This window comes from Ostrea edulis, chromosome 2 (assembly GCF_947568905.1).
Source record: "Ostrea edulis chromosome 2, xbOstEdul1.1, whole genome shotgun sequence".
Classification (NCBI taxonomy): Eukaryota; Metazoa; Mollusca; class Bivalvia; order Ostreida; family Ostreidae; genus Ostrea; species Ostrea edulis.
In genome coordinates, this window is record NC_079165.1 from 12835483 (window position 1) to 12862939 (window position 27457).

At 34.2% G+C, this 27457-nt stretch overlaps 1 protein-coding gene across 1 annotated transcript; it reads left to right on the forward strand.

Moving 5' to 3' along the window:
• Window positions 1-11824: 11824 nt before the first annotated feature.
• Window positions 11825-26841, forward strand: LOC125681292 (serum paraoxonase/arylesterase 1-like). Its single transcript, XM_048921317.2, has 9 exons — window positions 11825-11976; window positions 15116-15186; window positions 15462-15517; window positions 21189-21375; window positions 21944-22067; window positions 22206-22406; window positions 22987-23068; window positions 24939-25073; window positions 25917-26841. Exons 1-9 carry the CDS (start codon window positions 11912-11914, stop codon window positions 26088-26090), a joined length of 1095 nt encoding a protein of 364 aa, XP_048777274.2. The 5' UTR covers window positions 11825-11911; the 3' UTR covers window positions 26091-26841.
• Window positions 26842-27457: the final 616 nt, after the last annotated feature.

A 27457-nucleotide genomic window follows, 5' to 3' on the forward strand; every position in this document is an offset into this window, starting at 1 on the left:
ATGTATTGTTTCCAGCTGAAAAAGCGTGTAACAACATTGTCTTGGTAAGGTTGTGTATTACAACTGTATTTTAGAACTTGGTTTAATTACACATGTGGTAATCCAACTTGTGCTCCACATTCCCTTTAAAAAAATCTCTAAAATCACGTTTTAGTTTTGAACACAGTTGATATTCCAGTCAATGGGTCGAATGAATGTAGTTACAGTACCCATACTGGCTTTCATAACTTTGAAATTACCAAGAAAGAGACATTGCAGAATCCAGTAAAATGTTTTACCAAGACCGTCCCTCTCTCTCTAATATACACTAATATATATATATATATATATATATATATATATATATATATAATATCATATTGTTATTAACCGCTATGGAGAAGAAACGTCAGATATACTGTGTCACCGCATATTCGAGAAGAGGTGTAAATTAAATGTGGATTCTGCAATTAAATATGAAATCATGAAACTTTTCCAAAATCAACAGTATCAAAAGATATGGCTGTAACACTACAATTCCTTACGATGAAATAAAAACATTTTGACATCAAAAACAACTGCTTCTTAAGTAAACCTGGAACTCAAAAATATTTATTTCCTGTGATCAGTCAGATCGTACATTAAATATCACTTCGTTAAACACTGTTCAGAATATCTGAAGTTGGTATCAAAAGGACACTGGGGTTCCTCATTAATTCATGACGGGAAAACTAAGGGGTCACTCACTGAAAGAATACCGAGAACTTATTTCAAATAAATATTCATGGTAACTAACTTTTCTATAAACATTTCAATTCTACTTATCATTCCATCTTGCCCATGAGGGTCATAATTCTATTTGAAAAAGATACCATCATAATAACAATCAAACTATAAGTACCCATTTTCGTAGACAACGACAAAAGCACTGGATCCAGATTCTGGGCACTGCATTTCCATATAGTTACAATGACAACGTATACAATGTAGGAAATTTGACTATTCCACAAGGGAATAACGTGAATGTGATGGGACTTTTACCAAACACACAAAAACGTAAACGCAGTCATGAACATCATTCATAAAAAAAGACCAAATTTACATGATCTCAAACTAGATTCACTTTCACCTTGCGTCACCAGACAATGCTAATCCACACTTGGAATTTTCGACACCAGAATATAGACTGAATTGTGTGAGTATGGATGTTGCCAATCACATTCTCTTTAAACCACCGCGGGTTATGGATGATAATCCTTCCGAATCATGTCGCCAGTTCCTTAAAGTCAACTTTAATAACAAAGAAATATATGCCGTCAACACAATCAACATTCTTCGTCATAAAAAAGTTCTATCTTGTATTCCAGCATACCTAAAGTTCCAAGTCTACACCCAGTATTTCCTACAAATATACTTCTACTATTGCATCCACACTTCTTTAATTACATACTTAACAGTGCCTAGATGTAGATCGTCTCATACACAATCCGCCTACATGTTCTTTTCGTCGTTTTCTGTCAATTATAGTCAAGCTGGAGATGTCATTACTTGTAATGTTGATAAAGTTGAAAATATGGACCTGGAATCACATAATTTAAAAAGTTCTGAATTCCGAGAACCTCGGTCTTTCAATTGGAGACAGAAATTAATATCTGTTATGAATTCTGTCGAAGATTATGCCAGACGATGGACTGGATATGAAAAAAAAAGAACTTGATACCTTGTCAGAATGGATAAAAAATATTAGAGGAATATTGTTAACCCGTATTACGCATATGAAAACAAAAGTGCGTACCATCTATCCTTCTGCGTTTAGTAAACCAGAAGTGATAAAATGATGAAATAGGTTACATGAGGAATATATTTGGTTAACTTTATAACAACATTGTCTTTGTTTGTAAGGCTCATTATTACATGAAAGGTGAACATAACGAACAGTGATCAATATGATAACTCCTATAAGCAATACAAAATAGAGAGTTGAGCAAACACGGTCCCCTAGATATACCAGAGGTGGTGCCTAGGAGGAGTAAGCATCTCCTGTCGACCGGTCACACCCGCCATGAGCCCTAAATCTTGATCAGATAAACGGAGTTATCCGCAGTCAAAATCAGTTTACCAAGAACATGTGTATTTTAAACGATCTTGGCATTCATTCACTTGTGGTAATCGTACTTATACTCCAACTACCCTTTCAAAAGATGAAATTCGTCAAAACCATGCTTCAGTTTTGAAGACTTGATATCCCAGTCAATGGGACGGATGAATATGAGTTATTGTACCTACATGTATAATAGATTCCTGAACTTCATAAAACCCTCACAGAGATACATTGCTGGATCCAGTAAATGCTTTACCAAGCCCCTACCATAGCTCCTCACGAAAATATAAACTGCTGTAAAGGGGAAACTTCAAAAGGATTGTGCCACATTTGTCAGAAGTGTTGTAAATTAAATGTGAATTCTAAAACATTCTAAAGAACTTTTAGTAAATGTGAAATAGCGAAACTTTCCTTGTATTGTACATCGCTTTGTGTACTGCCTGGTTAAATACAAGATTATAAATATATCTGTAGGCACGTTATTTTCTGTAAGATATCTACGTGATTAGTTAATTTTGTAAAGATGCACATGATTAAAATATTGTTTTATACAGTACCTTTAAGTAGCCCGTATCATCGTTTACATTTTGCACAAAGATTGATTCATCAGAGCATTGGTTCAATTCATTGCTTGAAGCTTACATTTCTACAATCATTCACACCTACCATAAAGGGGGAGCTGATAATTCGAACTTTGCATGTAGAAATAACTACATTTTCCAAAGAAAGTGGGGGCGAAGTTTCCCTGTTGCTACTAAACTGTAATAATTCTTTGGTTGTAGAACCACCTTACATGTATTAGGTGAATCATCATATGTAATGGAACACATGCTCTATGTCATTGTTCTAAAACCATTTGCTTCTATTTTGATTATTGAATGTGGAACAGGTGTTCAAGTAGAACACGTTTTTCACACATATAAAGGCCAGTAGATACTCCACCCACCCATCCCACCAACCACTCACTTACATTTAGGCATGTGTACAAAACAGCACGTCCACCCTCCACTACGCTCTCAGCCTACACGTAACAATTACGAGAAAAACATAAATTACATTTCAGCACACCACCTGTTGACGCCAGGGTTATTGTCTCTAAAAGAAGCATGCATGCAAACAAGGCAACATTGATATAGCATTGCATATTTATAAGAACAGAGAATACAAGTCTCCCCTCCGCCCAAGAAAAACCATAGATAAAACACAATTCTCAAAACTCCATGGAAACCTGTATATCCGAGACAATATTGCAGAGAAAGCAAACAATGTAATGGCGGAACCTCACTCTTGTATTTATTAGATATGAATAACATTTTCAGGGATTTTACAATGAAGATAAAAATTTATGAAAATATTAATAGAAAACTCAACATGTTTGTGACAGTGTGCTAGAAAGTGATCACTCAATAATGCTACTACAATAATCAAACACGTTTTTAAAATACCAAAGCTGATTTCCATGAAGTTTTTTCGACTAAATCGGGCATGTAGAAAATTGAGAAAAAATGGAAATGTCAGTTTGAACAGATGATCCGATGAATTGAATTCATGCACTGAAGGATGCACCATTTTGAACTTTGGGATGAATCAAGCCTTTTACAATTTTAGATTTTTAAGAGAGTTGATAGTTTTTGTTACCAAACGTTTGACTCCCGCCCTGAAAATAAAATCCTGTATCAGCCCATGCTTTACGTAATGGTGATGTTATTCAATTTTGTATTAATATGCGTTTTCTTTATTACAGAAAGTAGACAAGTTAAATTAATTTACTAATTTATTTATAATTTTAATCCAATATATTTTCTGTTATTTATTATTTGATCTTCTTTCCATATGTTTATTTCATGCAACACATTTTGTATTTTGTAATACTATCTATTTTGTATAGCTTGTAGGAGTTATGAGATGTATCACTATTCGTTATCTTCACCTTACATATATATATATATAAGTACATAGTCATGATTCATCGTCGCAAATCACGGACAGATTGTACAATCCTCCCCAATGTGGACTCCGGATGTGATTGAAAACGATGATCATCATGATTTTTTTCCAATTGCGTCAAAACCAATGCATTGAAAGATTTGTTACACGTACATGAGAAATAATTGTTATATCTTTTTTCTTTTTTTTTTTCAAATTATGGGTGTAAAGAAATACACATGTATATGCTAAAACATCGAATAATAAGATTTTTTAAATTAACTTTTTCATTGTTAGAGTGTTACATCGTGTGTAGAACTTATTACATTGTTTGTAAATCATACTCCCTCCCTAAAAGGCTTACTCTCCGTCTCATCTTCACGTCTTGGATTAAAAAAAAAAAATGAAGATCGATTTTCATTATTTATTTTCATACCTCTTCTGAATGAATATTTTGCTCTTTTCACTTAATCCAATGAAACATTGTTTAGTGTGTGTACATCTTTATTTGCGCTCGTAAAAATTGAACATACATACAGTGTAGATATACAAATAAGTATATCTTCATGTACACCCGCGCCATTCACTTAATTCATATTAAATGATACAAACCAAATACTGAATGGTAAAATTGAATGCATATGGGTTGTCCTGTAAATGAATGTTATCTTTTTCGGGATTTAGTATATCCGTAGTCAAAATCAGTGTGCCAAGAACGGTTTTACAATCGGTATGAAACATGTCAGACAGCATTTGAACCAATGATTGTTTGTATTGGCAAACTAGATCGTAATAACGACCATAGAATTTGCAAAATGCTGACTTTAAACGAGACTGTTGAAACCCCTGCACCTCTTGGGAACATTCCTACTTTTAAGAGTTTGTTGAATTCGATGAAGAATATATCGCAGTTATAGAGTCAGTGCTCGAGCTGGGCTTTTTCAAAAATGGCGAAAAAAAATTGAAAGTGGCGAAAATCCCTTTTTGCAATAAATTGTATTTTTTATCCTTTGTCAGTGACACATTATCGCCTGTTTGTTTATGCAGTCAAAATCTGTTTATTCAGTCAACGCGTGCGACCGGAAATCTCGCGTCGCTCCAGTGCACACAGAGCTGGTCACAGCCTCAGGTAATTTATGGCTGCAAAAAAGTCGGTGATTATATAATAAAGTACATCGGACAGCTGTTTACCCTGCTGTGGTCAATTGTTTAACATTTAAAGTCTTATTCATTATCGTGTTATCATTTCCACATTAATGTCAATTCTTAACCAGAGAACCGACTGGTAATTAAATTGGCCGTATTATTGTGTATAATGTATATCTGAATACATCAATTGTTTGTTTTTGCGGCCAAACTCGTTGATTACAAGATTTTGATTTTGATATGTTTGATTTTAGTTCGAATATTTCATAAACAATGCGGTCGGTCACCATTGATATGGACATGGCAATTTTAATAAATAATTTTCTTTGAAGTTTGGTGCGCAACAGTATAAAAATGCTAATCTCATAAGACTATGCACCCCATTCTATTTTGACACTAAACTTGTAGCTTCTGACCCTAGTCAGTCTAAAATTTAAAAAATATCTATGTTTGGCTTTACAGTCAACCCCACCTGCTCAAACATCTGATTCTGTCCAAATTGCAAAATCTTCCATACAAAAACGGAAATTTAATAGGGAGTGGTTGAGATACGACTCTAAATTGGGCTTGATGTTTTGTGACATCTGCATTTCGGCCAATGTACACAATGTTTTCACTGAGGGGTGTAGCATCATGAAGTTTATATTTATATGATTTATTATCTGAATTTTGATTTCCATAATAGAATTTATCAAACAAATCAACTTCTTATTATTTCAGAAAGAAATGTTTAGGTATGGTAGCTGGATATGATTAAGTAATGTAACTGATTCAAAATGCTAAAATAAGTGTAATGAATAAAATAATATATAATATGATGGAAATAATTGTAAAGCATGTGGTTATTTGTGCCGCTCCACTCCCCGAAAAAGTGGCGAAAGGGAATTCTGGTCCAGTGGGAGCACTGTATAGAGTCCACAGTTTTTACACTAACATCCTGTGAATCCTTTACACAATTGCTTTCCACAGAAGTTTGATGTGTTAGGAAACCTTAGACTTATTTGACGTATCATTGACAGGTTTTGTATAGACTGATTTTGTTTGTTGAAATAATGAACAGCTCTTCAGATCTTTTTCCTGTTAAGAATTGGCTGCTTTCATAATCAATGTTTCTCTCCACAGCATAAAGTTTTGATTTGTGATTATCAACTGATATCCGATACATCTCCTAATTCAGTAATTGTTCTGAAGCGCCTATCGACGTCTTACCTTTAAGTTTCTGGGCGTCGTTGACCGTCCACCATCATGGTGGTAAATCCTAGGAATTTTTCTGTACTATCGCCATAGAGAAGACACAAGAGAGTTTTAGTTAGGCGTATTCATTGATGACAGCAGTAGCACTGCACTGTTGTATTACAACACAGCAACATTATACAAATAAAGAATACATGTACTTACAGAATATGGGCTACATAAATGTGAATCAAAACTAATATAATTTTCTGATTAAGCATGTCTCAAATATCTAATATACACAAAAAGTTTGATAAAGATAAGTTTTAAAATATATTTTTAAATCTCGATATGGGGAACTATTTTTCTCTTTAAGAAAACCCCAAGAACTATGACTAGGATAAATGGCATACCTACACATCAACTGATCAGATGTTATTTCTTTTATATTTTAAGATCAGAAGTTCTTTTTTCAAAATTGTATATCAAAAAGAAAAAGAAATGATTAACGATTGAACAGTTGGATTGTAGAAATATATTTAGGCGAGTTATCGTTCTTGCGCTAGGTCGTCTAAACGAAAAAATAGTTCTCCATACCGAGCTTTGAAAATAAACTTCAAAACTTCTTTTTAACAAAACTGTGTGTTTATTAGATATTGGAGACATGCTTAAACAAAAACAATCGTATTAGTTTTAATGTATATAGCCCACATTTTAGTATGTCTTCCATAGGTCATGCATAGTGCAAAAAATACCACTAATAAAAAATTCTGTTTTCAGTTCAAACTCAATGCAAATTCAAAATCGTAATCCACATAGATATATGACAATATATTTATATTTAGTGGTGTTAATCAAATGTGGATTCTAAAAAAGTCTAAAGAACTTTTAGTAAACCTGAAATCGCAAAACTTTTCCCAAATCAATAACATCAAAACCTATGACTTTTCAACACTTTACACGACCATTCCTCACGATAAATTTAAGACTAGACTTTTTGACATCATAGACAATTGCTTTTTCAACAAAAATGGAAAACGCAAATATTCATATCTAGTGATCAGTCATCCAAAAAATTACTTTGTTAAACACCACTCTGATTCCACGCACAAGTACTCTGAAGTTGAAATAAAAAATATGCTAGAGTTCCTCATTGACAATATCTTCGTGGTCTTTGGTGATCAGATCTTCTAACAGTCTGTTGGAATTCCCATTGGCACAAATTGTGCTCCTTTGTTAGCTGACCTGTTTTTATATTCATATGAAGCATAATTTATTCAAAAACCTCTACGTGAGAAAAAAATGTCTTGCTGTGGCCTTCAATTCGACATTTAGATATATCAACAGGTGTGATCGGTCGACAGGGGATGCTTACTCCTCCTGGGTACACGATCCCAATTCTGGTGTGTTCAGGGGTCGTGTTAGCCCGACGATATATTTTGTATTGCCTATAGGAGTTGTGAGATTGAACACTGTTCGTTATCTTCACCTTTCATGAAGATACACAATCAGAGGCTCACAAGTCGGCTCGTATGTCAGAATGCAGTTATGCAATTCCTAGAACCTCAAGTGGCAGTTACATACCTATGCAGGAAAGAAGAGAACGTCGAGTGAAAGGAGAAATAGCAAGAGTTCAAATGGAATATGAGAAAAAAGCCCATTGGAATTGAAGATATGATGGCTGAATTAGAAGAAAATGAAGTCAAGATCAAACAAGAAATGCAACGGAGACAGTCTGAAATTCAGGCTAACATGGGTGTAGCGGAATCTGAATTGAAGGTATTTTGAGATGAATTAGACATTTATGAAAAGTTTGATCTTCTGTCAAATTATGAAGAGAAGGATCCTCGAGAAAGAACAGAAAGTTACATTACAAAACAACCACTCATTACACAAGCTCCGTAGGGATCCGAGTTATAATGGGTCCATAGTACGCCTTGCTTGTTGTAATAGGCGATTACATAGTAAAGGAGGCGGTCCATCGGATGAGACCACAAAACCGAAGCCCCATGTCACAGTAGGTATGGCACGATAAAGATTCCTCCCTGCTCAAGGACCATTAGTGCTGCGCATACATCTAAAATTTTGAGCTCTTCAGGCAATGGTGACATCTCTATATGAGATTAAAATATTCGAATGGGACGTTAAAAAATATATAACAATCAATCAAGCTTGTCACGGAGACTCGGTCTGTGCAGTCACATATGAAAGACCATCCCAATTAGTAGCCTCTTATGACAAGCAAGGGGTGCTGAGGACCTATTCTAACCCGGATTATTTTCAAATGAGTTAGTAAACCAGAAGTGATCAAAGAATTAGTTAAGTAACATGAGGAATATATTTCGGCTCCAGTTGACAAAGCTTGTAACAACATTGCCTTTGTTTATAAGGCTCATTATTACAACTATATTTTTAAAAAAACTTGCATTTGGCATTAATTCACATTTGGTAATCGTACTTGATTCCAACTGCCCTTTCAAAAGATGAAATTCTTCAAGATCATGCTTCATTTTAAACACATTTAATATTCTAGTCGATGGGATGGATAAGAGTTCTCATACCTATCCTGGATTCCTAAACTTCACAAAACCTTTACAAACAAGGGTTCATTGCTGGATCCAGTAAATGTTCTACCAAGTCCAAATCTTTGCTCCTCACGAAAATATCAACAGTTGTAAAGGAGAAACTTCAAACATAATCTGCCAAAACATATATCAAAAGTGGTGTTAATCAAAAGTGGATTCTAAAAATTCTAACGAACTTTTAGTAAATTTGAAATCGCAAAACTTTTCTCAAATCAACACCAAAACGTATTTCTTTTCAACACTTTACACGACCATTCTTCACGATGAATTAAAGACTAGACCTTTTGACAGCATACACAGTTGCTTATTCAACAAACATGGAAAAGGGAAATAGTCATATCTAGTGATCAATCATCCAAAAATTACTTTGTTAAATACCACTCTGATTCCACGCACAAGTACTCTGAAATTGAAATAAAAAATATGCTGGAGTCCCTCATTGACAATATCTTCGTGGTCTTTGGTGATCAGGTGAGCAGAATGAATTCAGGGTCATAAAAATAAAAGATAGTTCAACTAATATAGGAACACAATTCGTGCCCATTGGAATTCCAACAGACTGTTGGAAGACCTTATCAGCAAAGGAACTGGTGGCATGGTTTGGAAGGAATATCATCCGTGACCAGCGGTAGTTTAAAGAACCTGTGATTGGCAACATCCTTGATCATAGGGTTCAGTCTACATTCATGAAAAGCCATACATAGACTATAATGTAATAAACAGAGTTCTTTGTAACGCGATTTTTCATGGTTGAAAAACTGAACGTAACATGTTGTGTCATTTTATTTGGCCTACTAACATGGCACATTGATTCAGCCATATTGACTGTAAGTGAAGTGTAGCATTATATGATTATTTATGTGAAGCTGTATATCAAGCAAAAAGAACCAGAGAATAATGGAGAGACCAGTTCAATCTCTACTGATATACCTAAAAGGCTAACCCACCAACTAGAGCTAACTGCGTAAGAAGGCAACATAAATAGGTCTAGTACACTGTCCCCCTCAAGAGAGAGTGATATCAGGGGATAGTTTCGCATTATAGGCCAAATCAACTTTCTTAAAATTGGAAATGTTCCATATTTGAAGTGATATTACATTTGTAAAATAATTTTGGGATACATGTCAAGTGTAGCCGAACGCTTAATGAAAACAATGGATATGCAGGTATCACGACGATCCCTAGCATATATGAAACTAAGACATGGTGAGTTGCTGACGAAATTGATATGGAAAACCTACATGGTCCAGGAAAAGGTATGTAGCTGAGAGTGAAAGTAGATGGCACAAGCTGAAAGGTGTATTTTTAAGAAAGGCAGAGTTCTTGATTGTATATAGTGTATAAAGTGTGTAAATATGTATACCACTCAGAATTTATCGCATATCAATCACAACTTTTGCAGATAAATATCATTATATTGAATATAAATCAAGATTTTCTCGTATAAATGAAGATGGATATAATATTGCAACGTTTTACACGCCATTAATGAAATGTGAAGATAACGAATAGAGATCAATCTCACAACTCCTTAAAGCAATGCAAAAGAGATAGTTGGGCAAACACGGACCCCAGGACACAACAGAGGTCGGATCAAGTGTCTAGGAGGAGTAGATATCCCCTGTCGACCGTAATACGTGTAATATAACAAAACATCATGTGACAGTAATACGGTTCCGTACGATGTAGATTAAAGGCGGAGTCCATTATTTCCCCTCTTATGCAGAAATTACTACCATATAGCTATTTTGCATGCCGCCATCTTGGATGTGAACTTTCGGTCATTGCATAAAGAAATTGATAGAGAAAATATATTAAATCGCCATGTCAAAACTACCCTTTGTATAAAAGCACAGCATCACACCCGATTCTGTATGTTCGTATCTTTTCAATGAGCCAACTTCCAACTTAACTGGTATAATATTCCACTGGTATCAAACTGATGATAGTAACGATCATTACTATCATCCCAAGATGGGGGAAGGAAATTCCGGAAAGACCACGTTTACTTATTATATCTATTTGTATTGTTTATTTGCGAATGATATGTAGGTAAGAAATATCATACACTAGCAACAATTACGATCAGGTGTTATTTTATCTTTTATACGACTCATATGAACAGAAAATTCGTCGTTGAAAAAACAGCGAGGATGATAGTAAAAGAAATGAATGACGATCGTAACGTAAGAACATTCAAATAATTCTAATAGTTATTAAAACTTTACTTCTTACTTACCACGAAACCCATGTATTTCCCTCTCAGCCTCCGACGTGGTTCTCCTCTGTATTTAAAATGTTCGCCTAAACTACTCTCAGTCTCACACACGATATACGAGTAATGTCAAAATTTATTTCAATTTCATATCATTTATTTCATCAATAAGCTTATTTCTCTGTGTGCTTTCTAATATGTAGTACTACATGTATATGTATTTCTTAAGTTTGGTATGTCATAATAATTATATGTATACCTGTGTGCTTTCTATTTACTGTAGTGTTTGCTTAATCTTATGTGCAGTGCTATGTTTTGACATTTTTGCTTTTAAATACAAGTTTATTCAGGCTTATTATTTTTTATTATTATATTTACAATATTAGGCCGACCAAAAAAAGCTAGGGCCGAACTAAAACAAAACGGCCGAAACGACTAGAAATGTATTTTAAATTATATAACAATTTCATTGAATTTAAATCAAAATTCATCATATATAAATCAAAATATTTGCATATCAATATCAAGATCATCAAAAATAAATGCAGATTTTCTCCTATTGATAACGAGACTATATAAGTGTTCACGTATGAATCAAGATGTGTATAATATTGCGACGTTTTATTCGCCATAGTTGAGGGTCGACCCTGAAAGTAAAGCACGTTAAGTGTACCGATCCCGATCTCATACGTGTGATATATCAAAAACTATGTGACAGTAACACGCTTCCGTACAGTGTAGGTTAAAGCCGGGGTCCACTTTTTCCCTGGGACACAACAAAGAAACATGATCCTAAAAACTCTTTTTGGAATTGCGCTGGCATTGTGCTTTACGTTTATTTTCAAAATAGTGTAAGTATAAAACAGATAGGGGAAAGGTAGCAATGTTTGTATAAATATATTTTAAGTAAGCGATAGGTTCTTAATCCGACATGACGATATTCTGTTCCACCTGACATGTAAGTAAACATCCTGAGCGAGTAGGTTATTAACTATGGTGTCCGGATAGGGCCAATTGCAAAGGCGTGACTGCACGTTAGTCACAGATTAGTCAGATTTTGCTGCGTCTTTGACGGACTCTGTGCCAGTCAGAAATTTCTTTCTCCACCTACGAACTGTCTCATAAAATACCTTATCTGACCCATAAACCTCCCCCAATTCAATAAAAATCTGCATTATCGAATGACCGAGTTTTCAGCGAACTATTATATCAGCTCCAATTTCTTCAATATTCTCAACCCGTTTCTCGACTGCCTCTATTGAAATGACAATAAGTTTAAAACTATGTGGAGCTGGTCTCGTGTTTATACCGTTGGAAAGGTATTGAATAGGGCTATTCAATAATATCATCATCCATGCAATTGTGGAAACTGTTATCGTGATGTGGTACAATACACATTACATATCGGATAACCTTCGTATATTAGAGAATTAGAGAAACAACCCATGTACAAAGTATCTGTATTTAAATCATATGAGGAAGTTGTTTAGCAATAAAGTAAATTAACTTTTGTTAATTTCATTGGCACCCATACTACTATGCTCGGCGCTTAGCGCCTTTGAGCATGGAGGGACCTTTATCGTGCCACACCTGCATTGGCACGAGGCCTCGGTTTTTACGGTCTCATGAGAACGACCGCCCTATTTAGTCGCCTAGGTTACCGAGGTCCTATTTCAACCCCGATCCCAACTATATTATTTACAATTGTACAAATGCATGAATATAGACCTGCATGTCAAAGTCATGAATCTAGTAAGGAACAAAAATCTTTATGTCTCATAGCCAAAAGAGAATAAAACTTTTGAAATATTTTAAGCACATGATCATGAAACTAGCTGTAATGAACTTAAGATGACCAAATGATTGGGTTACTCTTGACAGACATGTAAGTCAATAATATTAGATATACTCGAGTAAACAAAAGCAAACGTCGACTCAGGTGTAAATTTGAGTGTCTTACATGAGATAATTTCTTCAAGAACTTGAGATACCCTTGTAATGTTTGACTAGAGAGTAAATACAAGTAACAGTATAGATAAATGCTTTGAATGAAATTGTAAACAATATGCATTTTTGAAAATTCCGAAGCATAAGAAGTAATATCATTATTAAAAGTTTTCTTTAGAAATTTAAAAGCATTTTGAAGTTAACTGCTGAGATTTTACTTCTTATTGCTTACTTTTTTAGATATATTTACTTTTTAGGCTCCATTAGAGTGAACAATTATCGAGAGAGACGTAAAACAAGTAAAGAGTGAATTTTGAATAAAATGTGACAATTACGAATTAGAATACCCATAACACATGTTTGTGCAGACTTTTGTCAAGGTGATACCGGTATTCTTTCTTCAGTTTTCTCGAGAGATTAGCAATGCATGGAAAATAACATCACCTTTATAGTGGAATTCTGTCTTAAAGAGGTTCGCACCTGACATTTGGAGTAATGTCAATTTTTTGGGAAGTGTAGTTTTAATTTTTACATTGAAGGAAAATTAGAAAGCTGTAAAGAAAAACCGGGGTTACAGTGATTGTTATTGAGCTACAGTGTTCTAAACATGACCTTTTTGCACTTAAAATCTATTCAATTAAACTTGATTTGTCTGTTGGTGTCAACACAGTATAATCAACAGAAATCAATCATTACATAAAATAGATACACTGTACATAATCATGTCTTCAACAATACCAATAAAAAAGTTTGATACAAGTAATGGAAATAGATAATGACCTTTTTACACTTGAGATACGAAAAAATTCATATCAAATTTAAGAGTTTAAAAAGCCATATGAAGAGTAATGTAAATTCCTAAAATTTTACTGAATTTTCACGATCTTGTATTAGAATTTAAAATGGAACTAAAAAAAGTGGGGGTTGGAGACCAAATTTTTAAATTATTGGCGAAAATATTGAATTTTTATACGAAATTTCGAGTAAATTAATTCATTTTTTTAAGAATCTGTATCCTATTTGATATATTAAGCAAATTAATAGATTACAACATTTAATCTAGTTCCAAGTCTCAACTACTTGTATTATAAATTATAAAACTGAAATAACGTATAAGAGTAAAAAATGGAAGATATATTAGATGAACCAGAAACTGTAATATTCCGCAGATTTAGAACTTTTGGATAAATCAATTCTTCCGCCACAAAATATAGTCCTTGCAAAACCCTTTCAAAATTTGAATTGACACTTTTTCCCCAACTGGATAGAGTTCAGTACGAGTAATAGATGTGTATTGTGTTTGCACCAATGAGATCAGTCTTGAACCAGTAAATACTTATTTGTAGCATCCTGCGCAGTTGTGCTCAGAAGCTCAGGAGCTAACTTCCTTAAAGGCATAAAACATTGAGAGGACATACAGGAACACAATTTTAATTATTGGTGATATATCGTGTAAGGGATTACAAACTGAAGGTCATTCTGAAGAACTGTAACAGTTTACAAAACCAGAATCATTATATCATCATTTACAGTTGTGTTACCATATAATACTGTAATTGTTAAGTACTTAATATTTCTATTAAATCTTTACGATAAATGTTTTATTAGAAAAATGTTGCTCTTTTCAAGTTACATTTCGAGAGGGATGTTAAACAATATACAATCAATTAAGTGTAATAATGATTGACATGTCTGTAAAATGATTGGTGTTCTCAATTTACACTGACTGTGATGACGGTTTCTTCTTAGAACATGTGAGGTAACAAGTTAGTAAAAATCTGATCTTGTATGAATGCAAGCAGATGCATTCCTTTTACCGTTATTTTTACAAACATTAGCAGGCAACATTATTGCGTAATGCATTTAAAAGTATTTTCAGTACTTTGATTTATAATTCTATGTAGCATCTATGTGGTTAAAATCACAAAACCATTCTAATTTAATACGTAGTAATTATAATTACATGTATTTAGCAATTAATATAAGACCTTGCTATTATAGTCATTGTTGAAGTGCATTATGTACGCTTTCAATATATTGCAGTATGTTCCTGGACTACCACAAAACACTGTGGAATCACAGACCAGGAAAATGTCACATCGTGAAAGGAATAGGTAATAAGACAGCTAATTACCTCCCTTGATAAGATAAAGGCCCTAAAGTTCTCGTATTGGCACACTTTCTCCATCATTCTCTAAAAGTACTTCTCACTAACACATTTTGAAATTACATGTATTCGTTTTGTCCTTGTTGTGGTTTTGTACGCTACGTGCAATGTGTGTATATGTTAATCAATATGTAGTACACCTCGTCTTTTCTATGATTTTATAATGAATTTTGTTCTGTTTATTTCTCATTTGGAGCATGATATAACTGTTTCTTCTCGCAGATCATGGATCTGAGGACATGCAGACGACCACGTCCGGTTTGACCTTTATCACATCTGTAAGTTATACCAGTATTAAACAGAAAGAGGTTTTCGTCCTGCTTATACATTATACTAAGAAATTTTACGTACATGAAAGGTGAAGATTGCGAACAGTGATCAACCTCATAAATCCCATAAGCAATACAAAATTGATAGCGATGCATCTGGTTAAAATACCTCCGTCATAATCACAAAAGTCTGTGTAATGAAATACGAAGGCTGTTCGATATGTAAAGTGTATTGCACGATGTCTCAAAAGCATTCGACTCAAATAGTGAAATGAACATTACATCCCTTCAAAGTATTCTTCATGATTTGACATATATAATTTCAATCTCTGAATCCATTTCTGAAATGTGTCACGGTACGCTGATTTAAGTAGACCTCTGAGGCACTGAATGATGGCTGAGCCACGGTCTTATCGGGACTTGTAACGACGACCAAATATGAACTTTTTAAGTTTTGGAAAAAGGAAAAATGTCGCATGGGGCTAGATCTAGAGAGTATGGTGGGTGTGACAAGACGGTAAACTTCTCCGACTTCAAAAATTGCTTCACAAGCTCAGATGTATGTGATGGAGCATTATCATGAAGTAGACGAACATGCAAAAATCCTCACACAGGGCGTCGTTTATGATAATATTTCTTGAGCTAGTTTAGTATAACATCTCGGTAATACCAACCTGTATCACTTTTGCCCTCCAGCACCGGAATTTATACGGCTATACCATCACATGAAAAGATATGCAATAGAGAACCTTCTTTGTGCTTATGGTTCTTTTGGCAACTACAGGCCTTCTACCGTGTTTAGTTAGCCATATTTTGTTTCCAATTTTTCTTACTGGTTCGAAACAGTGAACCCATGTTTCGTCACCAGTAATAATGTTTGCAAATTGTCTTTGATTGAATTTGGGAAACATTTTGAGCAATTGCTTAGCGGTTTGTACTCTTACCCGTTTTTGCTCATCTGTTAATATATACGGTATCCTTCTGGCAGAAATATTTCGTACTTTCAAAATAGGCTTCAAAATGAAATGCACCCGCGATAGTTATATGCCATCAACTTTGGCAATATCACGAATCGTGTATATGCCATCGTTTTCAATTATTTCCCTGACTTTTGAGACATTTGTCTTGACTGTTACAGTCACAGGTCGGCCAGATTTTGCTGCATTTTTGACAGACTCTGTGCCAGTCAGAAATTTCTTTCTCCACCTACGAACTGTCTCATAAGATACCTTATCAGACCCATAACTTTCCCCCAATTCAGTAAAAATCTGCATTACCGAATGACCGAGTTTTGTGCGAACTTTTATATAAGCTCTAATTTCTTCAGTATTCTCAACTCGAAAGTCGTCTCGCAACCATTTTTACAACAGTAGTCAGCGACTGGCTCTATTGAGGTGTCTATGAGTTTAAAGCTATGCGGAGCTGAAGGCTCGTGTGTATACCGTTGGAAAGGTATTGAAAAAACTATTCAAGAGTATCATCATCCACGAAATCGTGGAAAGCGTTATCGCGCTGTGGTACAATACACATTGCATATCGAACAGCCCTCGTATGTATTGTGATACGTAATCATATGTAATTATAAAAAGAAAATACCCAGGAATTGTGCGATGACTTTCTGTGTTAAAGATTACATAAATTCAAAAATACATAATTCTCAGTCTCTTTCTTTTCGCCATATTACTTCAGTCTTCTATTGTTATATTATTGGTTAATAAGAAAGTGAGTTGTTAAAGTTCGCTTCACGTTGGTGTTTACGATTTACCTACGCGGATAGGTTCAACAAGTGTACCTTTTCCGATAAAAAATATATATCTGGAACGAGAAGCGCATGAAATAATGTTTGAAAACACCATAAATTGTTCAGTTATAGAAATATATCGTACATTAGTAAAATTGTGTAAACATACTCAAAGGTTTGGATATTTTAAATGAGACTGTTTCGAAAGAGCGTTATTTTTCTTTACGTGATTGCACGTACAATAAATATTATCAAGGGTATGTAATAACCATAAAAACCTGTACATAGCAATTTTCGTTCATTTACATAGTAAAGAATGATAAATAATTTCACAATGCAAAATGTATAAACGCCCAAGTTTGTTTGCAATTAAACTTAAAAACTTTATTAATTCAAGAGATATATGTTGGTAAACTTTTCTCCAGTACCGAGAGATTTGGTGCCGAGCGAAGCGAAGTACTAAATAGAATAGCGAGAGAAAATGTTTAAAAACATACTTAGTACATCTTTCACACGAGAAAGCAAAACTCTTCGTGGTCTCTATCTAATTTATGGATATATACTGTTATCTGCAACGCGTTGTGTATACGTTTTGGGGTACTAAAATCCCGAGTATATTACGATACCAAAATATACATCGGGTTCGTATTTTCAAAAAATGTAAGCATATATATCTATTTTATAGGGATTAACTGTATTGAAATGATTTGTAGTTTTTCTGTTACATTAAACTTATTAAAAGCATGCAAATGTCACGAGTTTTTTTCTCTCCATTAAAATCACCGATTTTCTGGTAGTCTGGTCCCCTTCCCATAATTCTGTTCGCGTACTCTCTACATTGTGAGAGTGCGCGAACGGAATTGTGGGAAGGGGGACCAGACTAATTTTCTCGTAGAGCGTTCAATGCAACACGTGAGTTATTGAGAAGGGCTTTATTCCGTCTAATAAACTCATTTAGCTTGATACCCAAAAGAAACCAAGAACCATTTGGTACACCCCAAGAAAACTGTCTTCCCGGGAAAACTTCCCCTTTATGTACATTTCTTATTGATTCTTAAACGAGGAAATAAGAATCGTCGCCCTATATATATATATATATATATATATATATATATATATATATATACTCCTGTTATTTGCAACAATCTACGTGAAAATCGGTAATTTTACTATGGAGCATTGCATAGCATTTGCAAAACGCTGACTTCAAACGAGACTGTTGAAACCCCTGTAACATCAATATATATATATATATATATATATATATATATATATATATATATAATCCAAATAGAAAGAGTTGATATCACACAGTCAAAAATAATTCAATAAAAAAGCAGGAAAATATACAGTTCCAGAATATATTTAAATCAATAGTGATTTAAATATATTTTGGAACTGTATATTTTCCTGCTCTTTTATTGAATTATATATATATATATATATATATATATATATATATATATATATGAAAATTAAATACAGAAAAAAACAGTACATGCTTACTCCTCCTAGGCACCTGATCCCACCTCTGGTGTACCCAGGGGTCCGTGTTTACCCAACTATCTATTGTGTATTGCTTATAGGAGTTATGAGATTGACCACTGTTCGTTATCTTCATCTTTCATTTGCCAAAATCATGTTTTTTAATATGAAAGTAGGAAATGATATTTCAACCAGAGTAGCACTGTTAAAGCCCTTCCAAGTTTTTAAATTTATCAAACTTTTTCAAAAATAAGGAGGGCGATCGCTCAGTATTTTCAAACAATCTTAAATTTGCACTATTGTTTATGTAAGCACTCTTTAGTTCTAAGTCACTTTCTTTCTAATGTTAGATTTTAGCGGTGTCTATATATTGGCTATGAATGAACTTGCAGTTAAGCTTCACCCAGGCAACGAAATTAAAGGAAAATACTCGCTAAATGCGAGTTAAAAATTGAAATTGCGAGTGAAAAAACACAAGTGATCGCAACTTTTTGCGAGTGAAATAAAACGATATTTTTTCTGGATTTCCTTGGTTTATTGGCTGTACTTTGAAGTTTACAATAATTCTGTCTTGTGCATAGAAACGCTTTACAGAATGATTATAAAAGTATTGAAAAAGTAAACGTGGATCGAATAAATAACTAAGGCCAAGGTCATCTCAGTCAGTGATGTCGAAGATGGCCTACTTCATGCACAATTCGGGCGTCTCAGAGACGTCTGATTTTAAATAGCAAGCATGTTGATCTCGTCCGTGTTTACATGAAACAACACATGAAAGTGTTAGTGTCACTGCTTCACGCAGTGTCCTTCTGTAGTCAAACACTTAGAGTTCCCGGGGTTTTTTTCAACAAGAATTTTTTAGATGAAATTTCCAAAAGTTTTGAACATATTGTTTGAATTGGCGCAAACAGTCTTCAAGATTTAAAACCACATGATGTTGTAAATAGGTGGTAGATCTCTGGACAGCGAGTTCGCCGCACAAGTGTACCCTATGACCCTCATCATACACCAATGATATATGTATGTTGTCTGATAATTCATTAAATTTTAATTGAAAGAATTCTCAATATTATTTTTATTATTGCACTTTAAAGAGGATTTTAAAGCATTTTCCCTTTATTTTGATATAGATACATGCTTGTTTTCTTAAATTCCTGTAAAACAGCAATCGATTGAAAAATGCTAGTAAAAGCTCAATTTTGCTTGTTGGAAAAAAAAAAAAAAAACGGGTCAAAAACCTACATGTGTATATGTATAGTGATATATATTATGCACCCCTTGTCATAAAAGAAAATCTTGAAAAAAATGTGCATTATAATTGGCAATATACGGTACCTGATTTTGGAAATAGTAAAACCAAAGTTGAGGGTCGGAGTTAAAAACTAGGGACGGTCGGATAACCGGAACCACTCATATTATTTCATTTGGCCTAAACATAAACACCATATTCAGGTGATAATGGAATAATGTAACATAAATAGATAAATTAACAAATAAGAAATATTCAAATTAATTATCCCCATAAGGCATTGAAAGTGTAATTAAAAGTAAGAAAATATTACAAGATTTGATTTAAGAGCGATAAATCCTCCTTGAGAAAACATCGATGTTCATGAGTCTGCATCAAAATGGTGAAACTCGTACAGTGCTAGTCATGTCATTACATACAGCTATACGTAAGCATATTTTGATCCATTCATCAATCAACCAAATGGAAAGAATATAACATTTCGAAGCTGACCTTAATAACAGGGAAGGGACTCCATTTGGAGTTTAAGTCCCTTAGTCTGTATTGCAAAATCAAATATTTAGATTCAGTCAGTTTGTAGCAATCTGACATTTCTGATGAGGTCTAATTTAAGTGATATGCATTTAGCATGTTGCGGAAATGAATACCTTACACCAGGATTCCCAATACACAAAACTATGATTTTCAGTGTTTTATTGATTCAAATGTTTTATTAGATTTACGCGTAGGATCAGTTTTTAAATCAAGGCAGGCTAGTTACAAACAAGTTGATGGTGCAGGGGTTTCAACAGTCGCATTTATAGTCAGCATTTCGCAAATTCTATGGTCGTTTTAACGATCTGGTTTGCCATTACAACCTATCATTGGGTCAAATGCTGTCTGACGTGGTTCATACCACTTGTTAGGTCGTTCTTGGCACACTGATTTTGACTACGGATAACTTAGTTTACCTTATCAAGATAGAGGGCTCACGGCGGGTGTGAACGGTCGACGGGGGAAGCTTACTCTTCCTATGCACCTTATCCCACCTCTGGTGTGTCCAGGGGTCCGTTTTTACCGAACTTGCTATTGTGTATTGCATATAGAAATTATGAGATTGATCACTGTTCGTTTTGTTAACTTTTCATATTGGTACTTTTCGTTTTCCTATATGAGGACTGATTTCATGTTAACATCTTAGTGTAGTTTGGAAATTGAATTTCAAGGGAATAAATGGAGAGTTTTTCGGATCAGTCTTTCAAGAACATTACAAAAAACAGAAAGTGAAAGGGCGAATCATGCTGTTTAACATGGAGAAACCAGAAGATGGAGTCAAAGAACTGAGGATTGTTGGAAACAATTTCAACTACAAAGATTTCTTCCCTCATGGTATCAGTGTTCTAGAGGACAGAGGTACTCTTACAACAATATAATTTGTTTATCTACTTTGAAAAGAGTTATGTAAAAGCTCACCCTACAAATCCTTTGGACAGAAGAATTATATAATTTTGTTACATTCGAAATAAAGTATTCTATAGTTGACGACTTTACATCATTCTTGTTTGGCAAAGGTTCCAGTCTGCTACTCTCATGGCAAATTTAGACGGATTTTCGTGCCTGCAGTAATCAAATTGCAATATACTCTAACATTAATACATTTCAAAGATATAAAGTTTTCTACATTGTTATGATATCTGTATCTACTGTGTATTAAAAAGGAATGAAAAAATTTCATGAACTCTTCTAGTACATGTATTCTCACTGGTCGGTATGAATATCATGCAAATGAGCATGATTCAACGACTATCGTACGATAGTGTGCATACGTCTGCGCGAAACTCTGCCTAGATCTGCTAAAGCTGAAGATGAGAGAAAAGGATCGGATTCCTTTTGGCTAGTGAATATGAGCAACGTTCATTACATAAATCAAATTGGAATTTCAGGTTTTGATAGTTATAACTGCTAAATCTTTTTTGAATAGGTAAAGTGCTCCTGTTTGTTGTGGTGCATCGCACAAAGGAAGACACAGTGGAAAAGTTTGAGTTTCTGGAGAAGACTTTGGAATTAAAACATCTCAAAACTTATACAGGAGCACTAGTTCACTTGTAATATGCTTATATCAATGTTATGTTTTATTGCATATCTTGAATAATCATCATTGTCTATCTGTCAGTTATGCTTTGATCATCACAAATTTGTTTCAGACTGAATAATATAGCTGTTAACGCCACACTTTGTTTCAGACTCAATGATGTAGCTGCAACAGGACCAGATACGTTTTATACAACCAATTTTGGTTATTATCGCAGTCATGTAGGACATTTTTTGGAAATCATGTTGGGACTTCGCTTTGGAAATGTTTTATACTTCGATGGTCAAGATTTTATCATAGTGTCAGAGCCAACGTTCCTGGCAAATGGGATTGCTCTTTCAAAAAATAGAAAGTAAGTATTGATGAATTGAATAAAAAATCAATTTATTTGGTGTATGGTTAAATATGCTTCTTCAGTTTTGTTCGTATGGTTTTCATTAGACTTGATCACGTGTTCTTATAATTCATCTCATTTACCAGAATGTTTATTCTGCAGCTTAGAGACCAACCTGTTATGCGCCGCATTCTGAGATGGCTAACAAAAAGTGAAACAACATAGTTTTTGTTTTAATTGATTGATTCATGCATAACTAATTTTGAAAGATATATTATTTCCTTGTCGGTTTAGACCACCTACGCCAAAGAGTCAATGAAGTTATTAAATAGTACAGTTGATAGCGTACGGCGTACCTCAACATTTTTGAAATGTGGTTTACATCTTTTAAACACTATGACCATTTTAAAATCATATTTGGTGGAAAGTACATTTATATGTAGCTAAGGCATTGAATATAAGCTAAAAGTAAGGGAATTGTCTCTGATAAATGGTAAAAAGTAGTAATTACGAAAATTTGTCATAAGATTTCTAACAAATTTGCATGTAGGCAACACAAATTACATGTAAACACTCATGAATATGCATCTTTTTACAGAATCGTGTATATTAACTCCAGTGAAGGTAAAAAGATGCTGATGTACAAAAGGGAAGCAAATAACAAGCTTACCAAAGTAAATGTAAGTGGACCCTTTTTTAAGAATACATGCCGTTATTGGATTTATGTTTTGGTGTTAGGTTTTCTGTTGCTGAGTTACAGATTATAAGTTTCGTTCCGACTTTCTTTTAGTCCTAGAACTTTTCAGCGGATATATAACTTTAGTAATATGAAACTATTGACTTTTATCGCTGTAGTTGAAGATAAGTAACTTTTTCTGGGGTTGGTGGGTGGTATTATTGTTTTTGGTGTGTACTTGCATATTAAAGAGTTAGAGATCGTGTCAAGTTTCTTTTCCGATGAGACTGATTTTCAACAAGTTATAACCTTTGAACTTGAAGACTTTCAGACAACAAATATTGATTTATAGGGTAAATGTTATGGATTGCAGATAAAACTCTACTTTTGTTCCATTTGGCGTTTACTGGGCCAACAATTTCTGACTAGGTCAGGACATTACGGTCGTTGCTTGTAACGACACAGCTACTTCAATATTCGTCTATAGAAAAAACTACGTCTTCATTCATTAGCCATCTGGAAATTGTATCCAGTGCCGCCCATAGTTTAGGATTACTATATGTTTCTTTGTTTCACCACTGTTATAATGATAATAATGGATATAAATTGATAAAATTACATACTCATTGAATTCAAGACGAGCAAATATCAATTTTTCCATTGATTATGAAGATAAGCAAAATATATACTAACTGTTCCAGCAAAGGGTTGGATATCGTTCGTCTGAATTATGCAGATTCTGTGTTTTACTAAAATAACAGAATTGAAAGTTAAAATTTAGTTTAAAAATTTAATCTTTGTAAATTTTATTATGAGTGTTACTGTATTGTAAACTGTATTCATTCTGTCTTATGTGCAGTATTAAGGGGGTACTCTACATCGTCATAATGGCTGACTTCCTTTTAAAGCATGAATTAAAACATAAATATCACAAATATGTGTCTACACATTTCAAATATCATTGCCTAGCTGAGTAGCTCAGTAGGTTAGCACGTCAACTGCTGATCTGTAGATCGTGGGTTCGAATCGAGCAGGGATTTTAATTTATTTATGATTGCTTTCTACTGAATCTACATTTTTGTCTAAATAAAGAAAATTTAAAAGTTTTAATTTTCAAAAAATATTGTACATATCATCCACTTTCCATCTGCATAATTATCTCTGGTATAGCTTGCATCCTTAATTACTGTAAATTCCTAAATATAAGCAAGGAATTAATTATCGCGTAATTTTGCGAGAAGCATCACTTGCGAATTAAAATCACTCGCTTTTAATTTCATATTGCTAATATATATGTAAACAAAAATATTGCTCAACAGAGCACTCGCGAATTTATGTTCTCGCGATTTGACGTAAACGAGTCATTTCGCGATATTAAGTACTCCCGTATTATAAGGAATCTACAGTACCAATATGAAAAACATCTGGATGAAAAACTTTTCTCCGGGGGAGGGGGTTAACTGAATGGTTGATTTTCACCATCATGGTATGAAGAGATCGATTCACAATGCACAATCTAGGCGGGTTGGTTGTATATTGTTTTACGCCCTGCTCGAGAATTTTTCACCCAGGTGGAAACGTCACCATTGCCGGTGAAGTGCTGCAAATTTTAGGCTTATGCTTAGCGCTTACGGCCTTTCAGCAGGGAGGGATACTTATGGTGCCACACTTTCTGTGACACGGGACCTCGGTTTTGCGGTCTCATCCGAAGGACCACCCCATTTAGTCGCCTCTTACGACAAGCAGGGGCACTGGGGACATATTCTAACTAAGATCCCCACGGGATCACAATCTATGAAAAACATATACAAGGAAATGTATTTTTCTGTGGATGTAGAATGTCTCACTTTATAAGATTACTTATGCATGTTCAGGAAATTGAGCTTGATACCTTCCCAGACAACCCCGTGGTTGATCCTCAAACAGGAGATGTCTTGCAGGGCTGCCATCCAATAGGTTTCAAAGCCATGCAACATTTAAGTAACGCAGTTGATCCAGGTGTATCGCAGGTAATCTTTGGCCATTATCAAAATGAGAACGAAGTACATCTATAAGAACTTTCGGAATAATTCGACATTAACACATATCGAATATTACAAGTAGGATTTAATTTCCTTTGTAACGTAACATAAACCGTCCTTAGTAATATCAATATATATTGCATTATCAAAATTTCCATTAAATCTTTACCTATATATTAGTTCCCTTTATACATTTATGAACAACCTGTGGTACACGTACATGTAGGTGCTGATGTATTCTCTTTAGAGAAGTCGAGAGGCATAGCCTTCATCGACTTCTCTTCGCAAGCATTCATATTTGGATCCTGGAAAACGTGTAAATACCGGAGTCGGTGACGGTTTATGCTTCGACCGACGTTTGGACTCAGATGTGCCTGGATTTACGCAATAGACAACTTGTTTTCAAACATTTAGCAGTAATGAACAAAACTGTCACAAGGAAATCAACACTTACTTGCTTTTAATCCATTTTCAACATGTCCCCTGTCCCGGGTTTACGTTAACTGGTATTGGGAGCTGTCACAATAGGTGACCAGTTAAGAGAAAAGCAGGCTGACGTAATTAGAGTTGTGATTTAAACCCGGGACAGTGGCATGTTGAAAATGGATTAAAAGCAAGTAAGTTTTGATTTCCTTGTGACAGTTTTGTGCATTCTGTTAAATGGTTGAAAACAAGTTGTCTATTGCGTAAATCCAGGCACATCTGAGTCGAAACGTCCGTCGAAGTATAAACCGTCCTTAGTAATTTTAATATATATTGTATCATTAAAAGTTCCATTACCTATATATTAGTTTCCTTTATACATTCATGAACAACCTGTTATACATGTAGGTACTGATGGTGCACATGGACAAGAGTGGTGCTAATGTGACAGGCATCACGGAGCTGTTCTCAGATGACCTTGAACTCTATGGTTCCAGCGTAGCAACATTATATAAAAACCGCATGTTGATTGGTACAGTGTGTCACAAAATGATGTACTGTGAAGTTAAGACATTGGAATAAATATATCTGAAATCCCTGGGCATTGTATTCTAGTTTCCTTAAACGTTCTAAACAAAAGTCTGAATAGAATTCATAGAGATGAGCTATACATTAACAGTAGTTTTCAATATGAAATGCAGAAAATATGTTGCCTCGATGGTTTTGTTTGGGCCCATCATAAATGTATATGTATATTTTGAAATCTACATTTTGTAAGTATGATTATAAATATTTTCCATGCAATGTTATATTTATTCATAGAATTATTTTGGGATATCTTTTTTGACCGGTGCTATTTCTTAACGTTCATATTGCATGACTGGGGTATATAAAGAGATATATGAAGATATATGAGATATATGAAGAGATATATAAGGAAATATGAAGTGCAAGTAATAACGAAATATTAAGGAATCACGCCAACCACTTCATATGAAACTTCTCACTATGATTATAAATATTTTACAGCTATATTTAGCATGTATATCACATGAACAAAATATGTAGGGAGAAGGATTTTGCTTTCATGATAAGTTTTACATTGATATTGTTTTACTTTTTTCAGAAGGAATGAGTGGAGTAAAATGTGACAATTTTTACAAACTCATTATACCATACGAATATTTGTACAAATACATTTTATGCGACACTGTCAGAATATCAGACAGAACAAAAAGATGTATGTAGGAAAAAAATTGTGCTGATACATTGTACATGTTAATTTAATTTGTGATTTATTCTGAATTATATTGTGATAAAATTGCTTTTCCAATATAAGCGTCAGGTTTTGTTTTTGGTATGATAAGATAAAATTAATTATCTATGATACATTTTAAAGACTAAATCGTGCGTAATTAGCTATGAAAAAGTTGAACATGTGTGTGGTTTTCAATATAAATTTTTATACGCCCGCATAAAAATGCGGGCGTATTATGCTATACCTATGTCGTCTATCCATCCGTCTGTATGTCCCTTTAATTTTGTCTTTGCAACTCCTCCTAAACTCTTTGGGGATTTTGATGACACTTGGTAGAAAGAAAGATCACAATGTGGAGCTGTGCATATTACAAGGGAAATGCTGTCCAATGTTTTTCAAAGGAGTTGTGGCTCTTGGACTTATTTTTTTCTATTCAAAATACTTTGTCTTCGCAACTTCTCTTAAATCCTTTGGGGGTATTTTAATGAATTTTGGTACAAAGAAAGATAATAATGTGGCGGTGTGCAATCTGCAAGAGGAATGCTGTCCAATGTTTTCTTAAAGGAGTTACGGCATTTGGACTTGGTTTTTTCTATTCAAAATACTTTGTCTTCGCAACTCCTCCTGAACCTTTAGGGGATTTTGATGAGACTTAGTACAACGAAAGATCACAATGTGGAGATGTGCATAT

Excerpts from the sequence above, each read along its gene's own strand:
- LOC125681292 (XM_048921317.2), top strand. The coding sequence starts at position 11,912 with ATGATCCTAAAAACTCTTTTTGGAATTGCGCTGGCATTGTGCTTTACG. Across the intron at positions 15,518-21,188 it reads GTTTGACCTTTATCACATCT|GGAATAAATGGAGAGTTTTT; the intron begins GTAAGTTATACC and ends TTGAATTTCAAG. Across the intron at positions 21,376-21,943 it reads CAGTGTTCTAGAGGACAGAG|GTAAAGTGCTCCTGTTTGTT; the intron begins GTACTCTTACAA and ends TTTTTTGAATAG.